Raw genomic sequence first — 17,259 nt, 5'->3', positions numbered from 1 at the left:
ATTTAAGAATATTTTGGGGTATTAAAGGGTATTTTGGGGGTATTTCTGGGTGTCTCAGGGGAATTTGGGGCCGTTTTTGGGGATTTTTTGGTATTTCAGGGGAATTTTTTGGTGTTTCAGGGGATTTTGGGACCATTTTTGAGGATTTTTTTGGTGTTTCAGGGGTATTTGAGGCCATTTTTGGGGATTTTTTTAGGTATTTCTGGGGGATTTTTTTATTTCAAGGGAATTTGAGGCCATTTTTGGGGATTTTTTGGTATTTCAGGGGAATTTGGGGCCGTTTTTAGGGATTTTTGATATTTCAGGGGTATTTTTTGTGTCTCAGGGCAATTTGGGGCCGTTTTTGGGGGATTTTTGGTATTTCAAGGGAATTTGGGGCCGGTTTGGGGATTTTTGATATTTCAGGGGGAATTTTTGGTATTTCAGGGGAATTTGGGGCCGACTTTGGGGATTTTTTTGGTATTTCAGGAGGATTCTTTGGTATTTCAGGGGAATTAGGGGCCATTTTTAGGGATTTTTGGTATTTCAGGGGAATTTGAGGCTGTTTTTGGGGATTTTTTGGTATTTCAGGGGAATTTGGGGCCGTTTTTAGGGATTTTTGATATTTCAGGGGGATTTTTTGGTATTTGAGGGGAATTTGGGGCTGTTTTGGGGATTTTTGATATTTCAGGGGTATTTTTTGTGTCTCAGGGCAATTTGGGGCCGTTTTTGGGGGATTTTTTTGGTATTTCAAGGGAATTTGGGGCCGGTTTGGGGATTTTTGATATTTCAGGGGGAATTTTTGGTATTTCAGGGGAATTTGGGGCCATTTTTAGGGATTTTTGGTATTTCAGGGGAATTTGAGGCTGTTTTTGGGGATTTTTGGGTATTTCAGGGGAATTTGGGGCCGTTTTTAGGGATTTTTGATATTTCAGGGGGATTTTTTGGTATTTCAGGGGAATTTGGGGCCGATTTTGGGGATTTTTTTGGTATTTCAGGAGGATTCTTTGGTATTTCAGGGGAATTAGGGGCCATTTTTAGGGATTTTTGGTATTTCAGGGGAATTTGAGGCTGGTTTTGGGGATTTTTGGGTATTTCAGGGGAATTTGGGGCCGTTTTTAGGGATTTTTGATATTTCAGGGGGATTTTTTGGTATTTCAGGGGAATTTGGGGCCGATTTTGGGGATTTTTTTGGTATTTCAGGAGGATTCTTTGGTATTTCAGGGGAATTAGGGGCCATTTTTAGGGATTTTTGGTATTTCAGGGGAATTTGGGGCCGTTTTTGGGGATTTTTGGGTATTTCAGGGGAATTTGGGGCCGTTTTTAGGGATTTTTGATATTTCAGGGGGATTTTTTGGTATTTCAGGGGAATTTGGGCGGTTTTTGGGGATATTTTTTTGGTACCTCGGGGTAGACGCCGATCAGGCTCTGGGCCTTGGTGTAAAATTCCTCCTTGAGGGAGATGACGATGGCCTGGAAGTTGGCGGCCGACTGCTCCTTGATGTAATTGGCCACCTGGGGACCCCAAAAATGGGCTTGGCACCCCAAAAATGGGCTTGGAACCCCCAAAAATGCGCTTGGCACCCCAAAAATGGGCTTGGCGCCCCAAAAAATGGGCTTGGCACCCCCAAAAATGGGCTTGGCACCCCAAAAATGGGCTTGGCACCCCAAAAAATGGGCTTGGAACCTCCAAAAATGGGCTTGGCACCCCAAAAAATGGGCTTGGAACCTCCAAAAATGGGCTTGGCACCCCCAAAAATGGGCTTGGAACCTCCAAAAATGGGCTTGGAACCCCAAAAATGGGCTTGGCACCCCCAAAAATGGGCTTGGAACCCCAAAAATGGGCTTGGAACCTCCAAAAATGGGCTTGGCACCCCAAAAAATGGGCTTGGAACCCCAAAAATGGGCTTGGCACCTCCAAAAAATGGGCTTGGCACCCCAAAAATGGGCTTGGAACCTCCAAAAATGGGCTTGGAACCCCCAAAAATGGGCTTGGAACCCCAAAAATGGGCTTGGCGCCCCAAAAAATGCGCTTGGCACCCCAAAAATGGGCTTGGCACCCCAAAAATGCGCTTGGCACCCCAAAAATGGGCTTGGCACCCCCAAAAATGGGCTTGGCACCTCCAAAAATGGGCTTGGAACCTCCAAAAATGGGCTTGGAACCTCCAAAAATGGGCTTGGCACCCCAAAAAATGGGCTTGGAACCCCAAAAATGGGCTTGGCACCTCCAAAAAATGGGCTTGGCACCCCAAAAAATGGGCTTGGCACCCCAAAATGGGCTTGGCACCCCCAAAAATGGGCTTGGAACCCCAAAAATGGGCTTGGCACCTCCAAAAAATGGGCTTGGCACCCCAAAAAATGGGCTTGGCACCCCAAAAATGGGCTTGGAACCTCCAAAAATGGGCTTGGAACCCCCAAAAATGGGCTTGGAACCCCAAAAATGGGCTTGGCGCCCCAAAAAATGCGCTTGGCACCCCCAAAAATGCGCTTGGCACCCCCAAAAATGCGCTTGGCACCCCAAAAATGGGCTTGGCGCCCCAAAAAATGGGCTTGGCACCCCCAAAAATGGGCTTGGAACCCCAAAAATGGGCTTGGCACCTCCAAAAATGGGCTTGGAACCTCCAAAAATGGGCTTGGAACCCCCAAAAATGGGCTTGGCACCCAAAAAATGGGCTTGGCACCCCAAAAAATGAACCTAAAATCCCAAAAAATGAACCTGGCACCTCGAAAAATGGCCTTGAAAGCCCAAAAAAATGAACCAAGAACCTCAAAAAACCAGACCTGGCACCCCCAAAATGGAGCTTAAACCTCAAAAAATGGACTTGGCACCCCAAAAACAACCCTGGCACTCAAAACACGAACCTGGCACCCCAAAAATAACTTGGGCACCCCAAAAAATGAACCTGAAACCTCAAAAAATGGACTTGGCACCCCAAAAACAACCCTGGCACCCCAGAAAATACACTTAACGCCCCAAAAACTGCTTCTGCACCCCAAAAAATGAACCTGAAACCTCAAAAAATGGACTTGGCACCCCGAAAAAATGGACCTGGTGCCCCAAAAACAACCCTGGCACCACAGAAAATGCACCGGGCACCCCAAAAACCGAACCTGGGGAGCCCCAAAATTTGGGGGTGGGGGCACAAAATCGGCTCCATGAGGGGGGAAATGAGATTGGGGTGACCCCAAAATCCCACAGGAGGAGCCCCAAACTGAGGAGGGGACCCCCAAAATTGGGAAGGGCCCCAAAATGTGGAGGGGACCCCCAAAATTGGGGTGTAGAACCCCAAAATTGGATGGGGAACCCCAAAATTGGGAGCTGGGGAGACAAAATCCCTCCCTGGGGCACAGAAATGGGGCTGGGGGAGGTTGGGGTGACACCCCCAGACCCCAAAACTTGACAGGGGGAGCCCCAAAACTGGGGTGGAGACCCCAAAATTAGGGGGGGAACCCCAAAAATCGGTTGGGGAACCCCAAAATTGGGAAGGGGAGCCCCAAAATTTGGGGGTTGGGGGTGAAAATGAGATTTGGGTGACCTCAAAATCCCACGGATGAGCCTTAAAATGAGGAAGGGACCCCAAAATTGGGGTGGAGGACCCCAAAAATGGAGAGGGCACCCCAAAAATCGGTTGAGGAACCCCAAAATTGGGAGGGGAGCCCCAAAATTTGGGGGTTGGAGGTGCAAAAATCAGCTCCATGGGGGTGAAAATGGGGTTGGGGTGACCCCAAAATCCCACAGGGGGAGCCCCAAAATGGGAAAGGGAGCCCCCCAAAATGAGGAGGGGACCCCAAAAAAGGGGAAGGGACACGAAAAAAGGGGAGAGGACCCCCAAAAATGGGGAGGGGCCCCCCCAAATTCCCACCTTGCCGATGTTGGTGTTGTCCAGCGCGGCGTCGATCTCGTCCAGCACGAAGAACGGGGCCGGCTTGTAACTGCGGGGACGGCGGGTGAGACCCCGAAAATGGGGGGACCCCGAAACTGGGGCACCCCGAAAGTGGGGAACCCCAAACTGGGACACCCCAAACGGGGCCAGCTTGTAACTGCGGGGACAGCGGGTGAGACCCCGAAAATGGGGGGACCCCGAAACTGGGACACCCCAAAAGTGGGGAACCCCAAACAGGGCCGGCTTGTAACTGAGAGGAGACCGGGGTGAGACCCCGAAACTGGGGGACCCCAAAACTGGGACATCCCAAACTGGGCCACCCTGAAACTGGGGAACCCCGAAAATGGGCACCCCAAAACTGGGCTGAGACCCCATCTGGGCACCCCAAAACTGGGGCACCCCGAAAATGGGACACCCCGAAAATGGGGAACCCCAAATGGGGCCGGCTTGTAACTGCAGGGAGAGTGGGTGAGGCCCCGAAACTGGGACACCTCAAAACTGGGGAACCCCAAAAAGGGACACCCCAAACGGGGCCGGCTTGTAACTGCGGGGACAGCGGGTGAGACCCCAACACTGGGACACCCCAAAAGTGGGGAACCCCAAACTGGGACTCCCCAAAACTGCGGAACCCCGAAAATGGGCACCCCGAAAGTGGGGAACCCTGAAAAGGGACACCCGGAAACTGGGACACCCCGAAAGTGGGGAACCCCAAAAATGGGAGACCCCAAAAAGGGACATCCCAAAAGTGGGGAACCCCAAACTGGGACACCCCGAAAATGGGACACCCCAAAAGTGGGGCTGGCTTGTAACTGCGGGGAAAGCGGGTGAGACCCCGAAATTGGGACACCCCGAAAGTGGGGAACCCCAAAAATGGGAACCCCAAACTGGGCCACCCTGAAACTGGGGAACCCCGAAAATGGGGGGACCCCAAAAAGGGACACCCCAAAACTGGGACACCCCGAAAGTGGGAGACCCCAAAAGTGGGGCTGGCTTGTAACTGCGGGGAAAGCGGGTGAGACCCCGAAACTGGGCACCCCAAAAATGGGAACCCCAAAAATGGGAACCCCGAAACTGGGACACTCCGAAAGTGGGGAACCCCAAAACTGGGACACCCCAAAAAGGGACACCCCGAAACTGGGACACCCTGAAAGTGGGAGACCCCAAAACTGGGACACCCCAAAAAGGGACACCCCAAAACTGGGGAACCCTGAAACTGGGCTGAGACCAAAAACTGGGCACCCCAAAAAGGGACACTCCAGAAGTGGGGCACCCCAAAAGTGGGAACCCCGAAAATGGGCACCCCAAAACTGGGATGAGACCCCAAACTGGGCACTCCGAAAATGGGACACCCCGAAAATGGGGAACCCCAAATGGGGCCAGCTTGTAACTGCAGGGAGAGTGGGTGAGGCCCCGAAATTGGGGGGGACCCCAAAAATTAGAACCCCAAACCGGGACACCCCGAAACTGGGGAACCCCGAAAATGGGCACCCCAAAAGTGGGGAACCCCAGAAATCCCCAGATTTGGGTGATTTCCCTTGGGGTTTTTGGGATTTTCCTGGCGATTTTGTGATTCTCCCTGGGGTTTTTGGGGTACCCCTGGATTTTTGGGGTCTCCCACATGAATTTTGTGGATGGCCAAGGGCAGGGCCAGGGCAGCCAGAGGGGGATTTTGGGGATTTCCCTTGGGGTTTTGGGGATTTTTCTGGGATTTTCTTGGGGATTTTAGGATTTCCCTTGGGGATTTTAGGGTTTCCCTTGGGGTTTTTGGGGTCCCCCCGGGTTTTTGGGGTCCCCCCGGGTGTTTTTGGGGTCCCACCTGTGGATGGCCAAGAGCAGGGCCAGGGCAGCCAGAGGGGGATTTTGGGGATTTTTCCGGGACTTTCTTGGGGATTTTAGGATTTCCCTCGGGGATTTTGGGTTTTCCCTTGGAGTTTTTGGGATCTCCTGGATTTTTGGGGTCCCCCCGGGTGTTTTTGGGGTCCCCTCAGGTGTTTTTGGGGTCCCCCCGGGTGTTTTTGGGGTCCCACCTGCGGATGGCGAAGAGCAGGGCCAGGGCAGCCAAAGGGGGATTTTTTTTGGGATTTCCCCTGGGATTTTTGGGTTTTCTCCCAGGATTTTGGATTTCCCTTGGGGATTTTAGGGTTTCCCTTGGGGTTTTTGGGGTCCCCCAAATGGATTTTGGCGTCTCCCAGATGAATTTTGGGGTCCCACCTGTGGATGGCCAAGAGCAGGGCCAGGGCAGCCAGAGGGGGATTTTGGGGATTTTTGGGGATTTCCTTGGGATTTTTAGGATTTCTCCCGGGATTTTGGGTTTTCCCTTGGGGTTTTTGGGGTCCCCCCGGGTTTTTGGGGTCCCCCCGGGTGTTTTTGGGGTCCCACCTGTGGATGGCGAAGAGCAGGGCCAGCGCTGCCACGGTTTTCTCCCCCCCTGACAGGTTGTCCATGGGCCGGAAACGCTTCCCGGGGGCGACGCAATTGTAATTGATGCCGTCCAGGTACGGCTCCTCCGGGTTCTCGGGGCCTAAAAATGCCTGAGGGGACATTGGGGACATCATTGGGGACACTGAGATGGCACAGGTGACACTGGGGACATTGGTGACACTGGGGACATTGAGGCGACACACTGTCATTGATGCCGTCCAGGTACGGCTCCTCCGGGTTCTCGGGGCCCAGGAACGCCTGAGGGGACATTGGGGACATCACTGGGGACACTCAGGGGACATGGGGACATCATTGGGACATTGGGGACGATAGGGACACAGAGAACATTGGTGACATTGAGGTGACACATTGTCATTGATGCCATCCAGGTGCGGCTCCTCCGGGTTCTCTGGTCCTAAAAAGGCCTGAGGGGACATTGGGGACATCACTGGGGACATTCAGGTGGCACAGGTGACACTGGGGACATCGAGGACATTGAGGTGACATTGGAGACATTGGGGACATTGAGGGGACACTGAGGTGACCCAGGTGTCACAGCCAGGGCTCCCTGGGGCCCAGGAACACCTGGGGCTGGGCGGGGCCAGCCCTGTGCCAGCCCCGTGCCCAGGTGTGTGCCCAGGTGTGTGCCCAGGTGTGTGCCCAGGTGTGTGCCCCCCCAGGTGTGTGCCAGCCCCGTGCCCAGGTGTGTGCCCAGGTGTGTGCCCAGGTGTGTGCCCAGGTGTGTGCCCCCCCAGGTGTGTGCCAGCCCCGTGCCCAGGTGTGTGCCCAGGTGTGTGCCCCCCCAGGTGTGTGCCCAGGTGTGTGCCCAGGTGTGTGCCCAGGTGTGTGCCCAGGTGTGTGCCCCCCCAGGTGTGTGCCAGCCCCGTGCCCAGGTGTGTGCCCCCCCAGGTGTGTGCCCAGGTGTGTGCCCCCCCAGGTGTGTGCCAGCCCCGTGCCCAGGTGTGTGCCCAGGTGTGTGCCCAGGTGTGTGCCCCCCCAGGTGTGCCCAGGTGTGTGCCCAGGTGTGTGCCCCCCCAGGTGTGTGCCAGCCCCGTGCCCAGGTGTGTGCCCAGTCCGGTGCCCACCTGCCCAGGTGTGTGCCAGCCCTGCCCAGGTGTGCCCACCTGTGCACTGCTGTTCCAGGACAGCGCTGTGTGTGCCAGCTGTGCCAGCCTGCCCAGGTGCCCCCCAGGTGCCCAGGTGTGTGCCCCCCAGGTGCCCAGGTGTGTGCCAGCCCCATGCCCACCTGCCCAAGTGTGTGCCCAGGTGTGTTCCCAGGTGTGTGCCCCCTGATGCCCAGGTGTGTGCCCAGGTGTGTGCCCAGGTGTGTGCCCCCCAGGTGTGCCCAGGTGTGTGCCCAGCTGTGTGCCCAGGTGTGCCCACCTGCGCGCTGCTGTTCCGGGACAGTGCTGTGTGTAACAGGTGTGTGCCCAGGTGTGCCCAGGTGTGTGCCCAGGTGTGTGCCAGCCCCGTGCCCAGGTGTGTGCCCAGGTGTGTGCCCAGGTGTGTGCCCAGGTGTGCCCAGGTGTGTGCCCAGGTGTGCCCAGGTGTGTGCCAGCCCCGTGCCCAGGTGTGTGCCCAGGTGTGTGCCCAGGTGTGTGCCCAGGTGTGCCCAGGTGTGCCCAGGTGTGTGCCCAGGTGTGCCCACCTGCGCGCTGCTGTTCCGGGACAGCGCTGTGTGTAACAGGTGTGTGCCCAGGTGTGCCCAGGTGTGCCCACCTGCGCGCTGCTGTTCCGGGACAGCGCTTTGTAGATCTCGTCGATGTTGGTGGCCACGGCCTCGAAGCAGGAGTTGAAGCGGTCGAAGCGCTCCTTCTTCATCTGCTCAAACGCCTGCTTGGCCTTCTTGGCGCGCTTGCGGGCGGCCTCGAACTCTGGGGACAGCAGGGGACAGCTGGGGACATCCATGAGGACATCACAGACACCCAGGGACAGCCACGGGGACAGCAGGGGACAGCTGGGGACATTGGGGACATCACAGACACCCAGGGACAGCCACAGGGACACTGGGGACACCATGGGGACACTGGGGACATCACTGACACCCAGGGACAGCCACAGGGACACTGGGGACACCATGGGGACACTGGGGACATCACTGACACCCAGGGACAGCCACGGGGACACTGGGGTCAGGACAGCCCTGCTCGGCCCTCTTGGCGCGCTTGCGGGCGGCCTCGAACTCTGGGGGGACATCAGGGGACAGCTGGGGACATCCATGAGGACATCAGGGGACATTGGGGACATCACAGACACCCAGGGACAGCCACAGGGACACTGGGGACACCATGGGGACACTGGGGACATCACAGACACCCAGGGACAGCCACAGGGACACTGGGGACACCATGGGGACACTGGGGACATCACTGACACCCAGGGACAGCCACAGGGACACTGGGGACACCATGGGGACACTGGGGTCAGGACAGCCCTGCTTGGCCCTCTTGGAGCATTTACGGGCGGCCTCAAACTCTGGGGGCAATTGGGGGACATTGGGGACACCAGGGACAACCAGGGGACATCGCAGACACCCAGGGGACACTCCATGTCCCCTCCACACCCCCCATGTCCCACCATCAGAGGTCTCCTGGAACTTGTCACAGACACTGTCCCATGTCCCCCCAACGTCCCCATGGTGTCCCACCCTCCAAAGTCTCCTGGAACTTGTCCCCATGGTGTCCCCACGGTGTCCCCACAGGTCCCACCATCCGAGGTCTCCTGGAACTTCTCCCCCCGTGTCCCCATGGTGTCCCACCATCCGAAATCTTCTAGAACTTGTCCCCGTTGTGTCCCCTCAGTGTCCCCATGGTGTCCCCACCATCCGAGGTCTCCTGGAACTTGTCCCCCTCATGTCCCCCCCATGTCCCCACAGTGTCCCCACGGTGTCCCCACCATCCGAGGTCTCCTGGAACTTGTCCCTGACGCTCTCCAGTTTCTCCATGGCTTTCATGTTGGGGGCGGCGATGCGCTGCAGGACGCTCTGCTGCTCCGTCAGCCGCTGCTGCAGCGCGGCCATCTCCTGCCGGATCTCCTCCTCGGCCTGCGCGTCCTGGGGACATTGGGGACATGGGGACATTGGGGACATTGGGGACACGGGGACACAGCCGCTGCTGCAGCGCGGCCATCTCCTGCCGGATCTCCTCCTCGGCCTGCGCGTCCTGGGGACATGGGGACATGGGGGACATTGGGGACATGGGGACATTGGGGACACGGGGACATTGGGGACACGGGGACAGAGCCGCTGCTGCAGCGCGGCCATCTCCTGCCGGATCTCCTCCTCGGCCTGGGCGTCCTGGGGACATTGGGGACATGGGGACATTGGGGACACGGGGACACAGCCGCTGCTGCAGCGCGGCCATCTCCTGCCGGATCTCCTCCTCGGCCTGGGCATCCTGGGGACATTGGGGATATCAGGGGTGTGAGGGACATTGGGGACATTGGGGACATCAGGGGACATTGGGGACACGGGGACATTGGGGACATGGGGACATTGGGGACATCAGGGGACATTGGGGACACGGGGACATGTCCAGGCATGCCCAGGAATGTTGGGGTGTGCCCAGGTGTGCCCAGGTGTGCTGGGTGTGCCCAGACATGCCCAGGTGTGCCCAAGATGTGCCCAGGTGTACCCAGACATGCCCATGTGTGCCCAGGCCAAGCCCAGGTGTACCCAGGTGTGCTCAGGTGTGTTGGGTGTGCCCAGGTCTGTCGAGGGCATGCCCAGGTGTGCCCAGGTGCACCCAGGTGTGCCCAGGCCATGCCCAGGTACGTCCAGTTGTGCACAGGCATGCCCAGGTGTACCAAGGTGTACCAGGCATGCCCAGGCTATGCCCAGGTGTGTGAGGTGTGCCCAGGCTATGCCCAGGTGTGCCCAGGGTGTACCCAGGTGTGCCCATGTGTACCCAGGCCATGCCCAGGTGTGCCCAGGTGTGTTGGGCCGTGCCCAGGTGTGCCAGATATACCCAGGTGTGCCCAGGTATGTCCAAGCGTGTCCAGAGCGTACCCAGGTGTACCCAGCCATGCCCAGGTGTGCCCGCTGTGCCCAGGTGTGCCCAGCCATGCCCAGGATGTGCCCGCTGTGCCCAGGTGTGCCCGCTGTGCCCAGGTGTGTGGGACACGCCCAGCCGTGCCCAGCTGTGCCCGGCCATGCCCAGGTGTGTGGGACACGCCCAGCCGTGCCCAGGTGTGCCCGCTGTGCCCAGGTGTGTGGGACACGCCCAGCCGTGCCCAGGTGTGCCCGCTGTGCCCAGGTGTGCCCGCTGTGCCCAGGTGTGTGGGACACGCCCAGCCGTGCCCAGGTGTGCCCGCTGTGCCCAGGTGTGCCCGCGGTGCCCAGGTGTGCCCGCTGTGCCCAGGTGTGTGGGACACGCCCAGCCGTGCCCAGGTGTGCCCGCGGTGCCCAGGTGTGTGGGACACGCCCAGCCATGCCCAGGTGTGTGGGACACGCCCAGCCGTGCCCAGCTGTGCCTGCGGTGCCCAGCCGTGCCCAGGTGTGCCCGCGGTGCCCAGGTGTGCCCGCGGTGCCCAGGTGTGTCACCTTGAGCTCCTCGGGCAGGTCGCTGTAGTCGATCTCGATCAGGGCCTCGCGGGCGTAGAGGCTGGAGCTGCGCTGGGAGCTGCCCCCGGCGTCCTCACCCGTGCCACCGCCCTGAGGGGACAATGGGGACAATGAGGGTGACACAGGGACCTCACCCGCGCCACCGCCCTGAGGGGACAATGGGGACAATGAGGGTGACACAGGGACCTCACCGGTGCCACCGCCCTGAGGGGACAATGGGGACACCCAGAGTGACACAGGGACCTCACCCGTGCCACCGCCCTGAGGGGACAATGGGGACAATGAGGGTGACACAGGGACCTCACCCGCGCCACCGCCCTGAGGGGACAATGGGGACAATGAGGGTGACACAGGGACCTCACCCGCGCCACCGCCCTGAGGGGACAATGGGGACAATGAGGGTGACACAGGGACCTCACCCGTGCCACCGCCCTGAGGGGACAATGGGGACACCCAGAGTGACACAGGGACCTCACCCGCGCCACCGCCCTGAGGGGACAATGGGGACACCCAGAGTGACACAGGGACCTCACCCGTGCCACCGCCCTGAGGGGACAATGGGGACAATGAGGGTGACACAGGGACCTCACCCGCGCCACCGCCCTGAGGGGACAATGGGGACAATGAGGGTGACACCGGCGTCCTCACCCGTGCCACCGCCCTGAGGGGACAATGGGGACACCCAGAGTGACACAGGGACCTCACCCGTGCCACCGCCCTGAGGGGACAATGGGGACACCCAGAGTGACACAGGGACCTCACCCGTGCCACCGCCCTGAGGGGACAATGGGGACACCCAGAGTGACACAGGGACCTCACCCGTGCCACCGCCCTGAGGGGACAATGGGGACAATGAGGGTGACACTGGTGTCCTCACCCGTGCCACCGCCCTGAGGGGACAATCAGAGTGACACAGGGACCTCTCCGGTGCCACCACCCTGAGGGGACAATGGGGACACATAGAGTGATACAGGGGACATGGCTGGAGCTGCCACCAGGGTCCTCTCCGGTGCCACCACCCTGAGGGGACAATGGGGACACAATGGGGTACGGGGGGTGTCCCCAGGTGTCACCTCCTCCTGGCTGACGTCGTCCATGGAGCCCCTGGCCAGCGGCAGGACAGAGGGTGACAAAGAAGGACAGGGGGTGACACAGACGGACAGGTGTGGCTCAGTGTGACACAGGAGGACAGGGGTGTCACAGGGGTGTCACGGGGTGTCCCGGGGGTGTCCCCAGGTGTCACCTCCTCCTGGCTGATGTCGTCCATGGAGCCCCTGGCCAGCGGCAGACGGATGTCCTGCATCTTGCAGGCCTGCAGGAGGTTGTGGCGGTCGCTGCGCTTCTGCTCCAGCTTGGTCTCGATGGCCGTCACCTCCTTCTGCAGGTGCGTCATCTCCCTGGGGACACGGGGACAGGGACACCATGGGGACAGGGACACTGGGTCTCGATGGCCGTCACCTCCTTCTGCAGGTGCGTCATCTCCCTGGGGACACGGGGACAGGGACACCATGGGGACAGGGACACTGGGTCTCGATGGCCGTCACCTCCTTCTGCAGGTGCGTCATCTCCCTGGGGACAGGGACACGGTGGGGACAGGGACATGGGGACACAGCGTGGGGACACAGGGACACAGCATGGGGACAGGGACACAGTGTGGGGACAGGGACACTGGGTCTCGATGGCCGTCACCTCCTTCTGCAGGTGGGTCATCTCCCTGGGGACACGGGGACACGGTGGGGACAGGGACAGGGACAGGGACATGGGGACACAGTGTGGGGACAGGGACACTGGGTCTCGATGGCCGTCACCTCCCTCTGCAGGTGCGTCATCTCCCTGGGGACACGGGGACAGGGACACGGTGGGAACAGGGCATGGGGATGTGGTGGGGACAGGGGGACATGGTGGGGACAGGGACATGGGGACACGGTGTGGGGACACGGTGTGGGGACAGGGAATGGGGACAGGGCAGGGGACAGGGACAGGAGGACATGGTGGGGACAGGGACATGGAGTAGGACATGGTGTGGAGACAGGAGATGGGGACAGGGACATAGGGACAGGCGGACAGGAGATGGGGACATGGTGTGGGGACAAGGACATGGGGACATGGAGTGGGGACAGGGACAGGGAGAAGGACACAGGGACCGGGAATGGGGGACAGGGACACGGAGACAGGGGACAGGGACATGGGGACATGGTGAGGACAAAGACACGGGGACATGGTGGGAACAGGGGAATGGGGACACAGTGGGGACAGGGACACAGGGACATGGAGGAGGACACAGGGACAGGGAATGGGGACAGGAGATGGGGACATGGCAGGGGACATGGTGTGGGGACAGGGGCATGAGGACAGGGACATGGGGACAGGGAATGGGGACAGGGCATGGGGACAGGGACACGGGGATGTGTTGGGGCAGGGACATGGTGTGGGGACAGGGACATGGGGACATGGTGAAGACGTGGAGAAGGACAGAGGGACAGGGAATGGGGACAGGGACATGGGGACATGGTGGGGACAGGGGATGGGGACATGGTGAGGACAGGGACACGGTGTGGGGACAGGGATATGACATGGGGGACGGGGACAGGAGGACAGGGACACAGGGACGGGGAATGGAGACGGGGACATGGTGGGGACACAGTGTGGGGACATGGCAGGGGACATGGAGGGGTCAGGGTGTGGGGACAGGGGATGGGACATGGTGTGGGGACACAGAATGGGGACATGGCATGGGGGACAGGGCAGTGGGGACACAGGGATGTGGTGGGGACACGGGGACACGGTGTGGGGACAGGGCACGGGGACAGGGACATGGTGGGGACAGGGACACGGGGACACGGTGTGGGGACAGGGCACGGGGACAGGGACATGGTGGGGACAGGGACACGGGGACACGGTGTGGGGACAGGGCACGGGGACAGGGACATGGTGGGGACAGGGCAGTGGGGACACAGAAGGGGGACAACGAATGGGGACAGGACATGGGGACATGGCAGGGGACACACCCAAAGGGACACACCCACCATGGACACACCCACCACAGACACACCCACAAGGGCCACACCCCTTTAGCCCCACCCATTGACCACACCCTCAATTTGTCCCCACCCATTTGACATCACCCTCACTTCTTGACCACACCCCTTTTACTGGCCACACCCCGTGTTGGCCACACCCCCTTGTCACACCCCTTTAGGCCCCACCCTTACTTGATGCTCACACCCCCTCACTGGCCCCACCCCTTTTGGCTGGCCCCACCCGTTTAGGCCCCGCCCTCACTTGTTGGCCACAGCCCCTCATTGGCCCTGCCCTCATTGGCCCCACCCCCTTTTCTGGCCCCACCCCCATTTGATGCCCACACTCCATCATTGGCCCTGCCCTCATTGGCCCCACCCCTTTTTCCTGGCCATGCCCCATTAGGCCCCGCCCCCCCTCGTTGGCCACGCCCCATGAGGCCCCGCCCTCACTTGTTGGCCCCGCCCAGCTTCTTGCGGATCTCGTCCATCTCGTGGTTTTTGTCGTTCACCTCCGACTTCTTGGCCAGGTGTTGGTTCTTGAGGTCCTGCAGCTGCGCCATGGTCTCGTCAATGATCTTCATGTGCCGCTGCTCCTCCTGAAAAACGGCCAAAACCGGGCAAAAATGGACAAAAGAACCCAAAGTTATCGATGGTCTTCATGTGCCGCTGCTCCTCCTGAAAAACGGCCAAAAATGGGCAAAAATGGACAAAAGAACCCAAAGTTATCGATGGTCTTCATGTGCTGCTGCTCCTCCTGAAAAACGGCCAAAAATGGGCAAAAATGGACAAAAATGGGTAAAATAACCCAAAAGAACCCAAAGTTATCGATGGTCTTCATGTGCCGCTGCTCCTCCTGAAAAACGGCCAAAAACGGGCAAAAATGGACAAAAGAACCCAAAGTTATCGATGGTCTTCACGTGCCGCTGCTCCTCCTGAGGAAAAACCACCAAAAATGGGCAAAAATGGACAAAAGAACCCAAAATAACCCAAAGTTATCGATGGTCTTCATGTGCCGCTGCTCCTCCTGGGGAAAAACCACCAGAAATGGGCAAAAATGGACAAAAATGGACAAAGTAACCCATTGATGGTCTTCATGTGCCGCTGCTCCTCCTGAAAAACCACCAAAAATGGGCAAAAATGGACAAAAGAACCCAAAATAACCCAAAAGAACCCAAAGTTATCGATGGTCTTCATGTGCCACTGCTCCTCCTGAAAAACGGCCAAAAATGGGCAAAAATGGTCAAAAATGGACAAAAATTATCAGTGGTCTTCATTGTGCTGCAGGTCCTGCTGAAAAACCACCCAAAAATGGTCAAAAATGGGCAAAAGAACCCAAAGTTATCGATGGTCTTCATGTGCCGCTGCTCCTCCTGGGGAAAAACCACCAAAAATGGTCAAAAATGGACAAAAGAACCCAAAATAACCCAAAATAACCCAAAGTTATCGATGGTCTTCATGTGCCGCTGCTCCTCCTGGGGAAAAACCACCAAAAATGGTCAAAAATGGTCAAAAATGGGCAAAAATTATCAGTGGTCTTCATTGTGCTGCAGGTCCTGCTGAAAAACCACCCAAAAAATGGTCAAAAATGGACAAAAATGGACAAAGTAACCCAAAGTTATCGATGGTCTTCATGTGCCGCTGCTCCTCCTGAAAAACGGGCAAAAATGGTCAAAAATGGTCAAAAATGGGCAAAATGACCCAAAGTTATCGATGGTCTTCATGTGCCGCTGCTCCTCCTGAAGAAAATGCCAAAAAACCCAAAAAAACCCCAAAATCTTCTTGAGCTTCTCAATCTCGGCCTCATCCTTGTGCTCTCCTGGTGTCACCTCAGCTCTTCTCCACCGTGACCATCCTGAGACACCAAAACACCTCAAAAACCCCCAAAAAATCCCAAAAAAACCCCAGAAGAACCCAAAGGTCCCAAACCTTCTCAATTTCTCCTGTCCTTCTGCTCTCCCTGGTCCCACCTCAGCTCTTCTCCACCTTGAGAGTCTCAAGACCCCAAAACTCCTCAAAAAACCCCCAAAAAATCCCAAAAAGCTCCAAAAGAACCCAGAAGAACCCGAAGGTCCCCAAAACCTTCTGGACCTTCTCCATCTTGGCCTCGTCCTTGCACTCTCCTGGTCCCACCTCAGGTCTTCTCCACCTTGGACCTCCTGAGACCCCAAAACTCCTCAAAAACCCCAAAAAAACCCCCAAAAGTCCCCAAAGAACCCAGAAGAACACAAAGGTCCCAAACCTTCTCAACTTCTCCTGTCCTTCTGCTCTCCCTGGTCCCATCTCAGCTCTTCTCCACCTTGACCATCCCAAGACCCCAAAACTCCTCAAAAACCCCCAAAATAAACCCCAAAAGTCCCCAAAGAACCCAGAAGAACCCGAAGGTCCCCAAACCTTCTTGAGCTTCTCGATCTCGGCCTCGTCCTTGCGCACGCCCTGCTCCCACATCAGCACCTTCTCCTGGTCCTCCCGCAGTTGGTTGCGCTCGAAGTCCAGCTGGATGCCCAAGCGCGTCTTCTGGTTCTCGAACTCCAGCCTGGGGGACACCAGAGAGGTTCCTCAGAGGTTCTTGAGATGTTTTTAGGGTTCCTCAGAGGTTTTTTGGGGTCTCCGAGGGGTTTTTGGGGTTCCTGAGAAGTTCTTGGATGTTCTTGAGATGTTTGTTGGGGTCCTTGATGGTTTTTTTGGGTCTCTAAGGGGTTTTTTGAGGTTCCTGAGAAGTTCTTGAGATGTTTGTTTGGGTTCCTCAGAGGTTTTTTGGGGTCTCTGAGGGGTTTTGGAGGTCCTAGAGATGGTTTTTGGGGTTCCTAAGAGGTTTTTTTGGGGACTCTGAGAGGTTTTTTGGGGTCCTTGAGGGATTTTTGGGGTCTCTGAAGGTTTTTTTGGGGTTCCTGAGAAGTTCTTTGAGGTTCTTGAGATGTTTGTTGGGGTTCCTCAGAGGTTTTTTGGGGACTTTGAGAGGTTTTCTGGGGTTCTTCAGAGGTTTTTGGGATCTCTAACGGGTTTTTGGGGTTCCTGAGAAGTTCTTGGATGTTCTTGAGATGTTTTTGGGGTTCCTCAGGGGTTTTTTGGGGTCTCTAAGGGGTTTTTTTGGGGTTCCTCAGAAGTTCTGGAGATGGTTTTTGGGGTTCCTCAGAGGTTTTTTGGGGTCTCTGAGGGGTTTTTGAGGACCCTGAAGGTTTTTTTTGGGGTTACTGAGAAGTTCTTTGAGGTTCTTGAGATGTTTTTTGGAGTCCTCAGAAGACTTTTGAGGTTCTGGAGATGTTTATTGAGGTTCCTCAGGGGTTTCTTGAGGACTCTGAGGGGTTTTGGGGTCTCTGAAAGTTTTTTTGAGGTTCCTGAGAAGTTCTTGGGGGTTCTTGAGATGTTTGTTGGGGCTCCTCAGAGGTTTTTGGGG

At 57.5% G+C, this 17,259-nt stretch overlaps 1 protein-coding gene across 1 annotated transcript in view; it reads right to left on the bottom strand.

Moving 5' to 3' along the window:
- Positions 1–1,383: 1,383 nt before the first annotated feature.
- SMC1A (structural maintenance of chromosomes 1A) overlaps positions 1,384–17,259 on the bottom strand; it is a gene marked incomplete at both ends in the record, with an annotated part of 28,390 nt that continues 12,514 nt past the window's right edge. The window contains 10 exons of the mRNA XM_054295461.1: positions 1,384–1,494; positions 3,843–3,912; positions 6,243–6,394; positions 8,004–8,158; positions 9,180–9,336; positions 9,380–9,445; positions 10,825–10,935; positions 12,089–12,242; positions 14,316–14,461; positions 16,257–16,398. Coding sequence (XP_054151436.1) covers positions 1,384–1,494; positions 3,843–3,912; positions 6,243–6,394; positions 8,004–8,158; positions 9,180–9,336; positions 9,380–9,445; positions 10,825–10,935; positions 12,089–12,242; positions 14,316–14,461; positions 16,257–16,398 — 1,264 coding nt within the window. The remainder of the gene's footprint in view (positions 1,495–3,842; positions 3,913–6,242; positions 6,395–8,003; positions 8,159–9,179; positions 9,337–9,379; positions 9,446–10,824; positions 10,936–12,088; positions 12,243–14,315; positions 14,462–16,256; positions 16,399–17,259) is intronic.

This window comes from Melozone crissalis, unplaced genomic scaffold (assembly GCF_028551555.1).
Source record: "Melozone crissalis strain CALT ecotype California unplaced genomic scaffold, PUWL_Pcris_2 ptg000752l_1, whole genome shotgun sequence".
Taxonomy (NCBI): Eukaryota; Metazoa; Chordata; class Aves; order Passeriformes; family Passerellidae; genus Melozone; species Melozone crissalis.
This window is presented reverse-complemented; position numbering and strand designations above follow the sequence as displayed.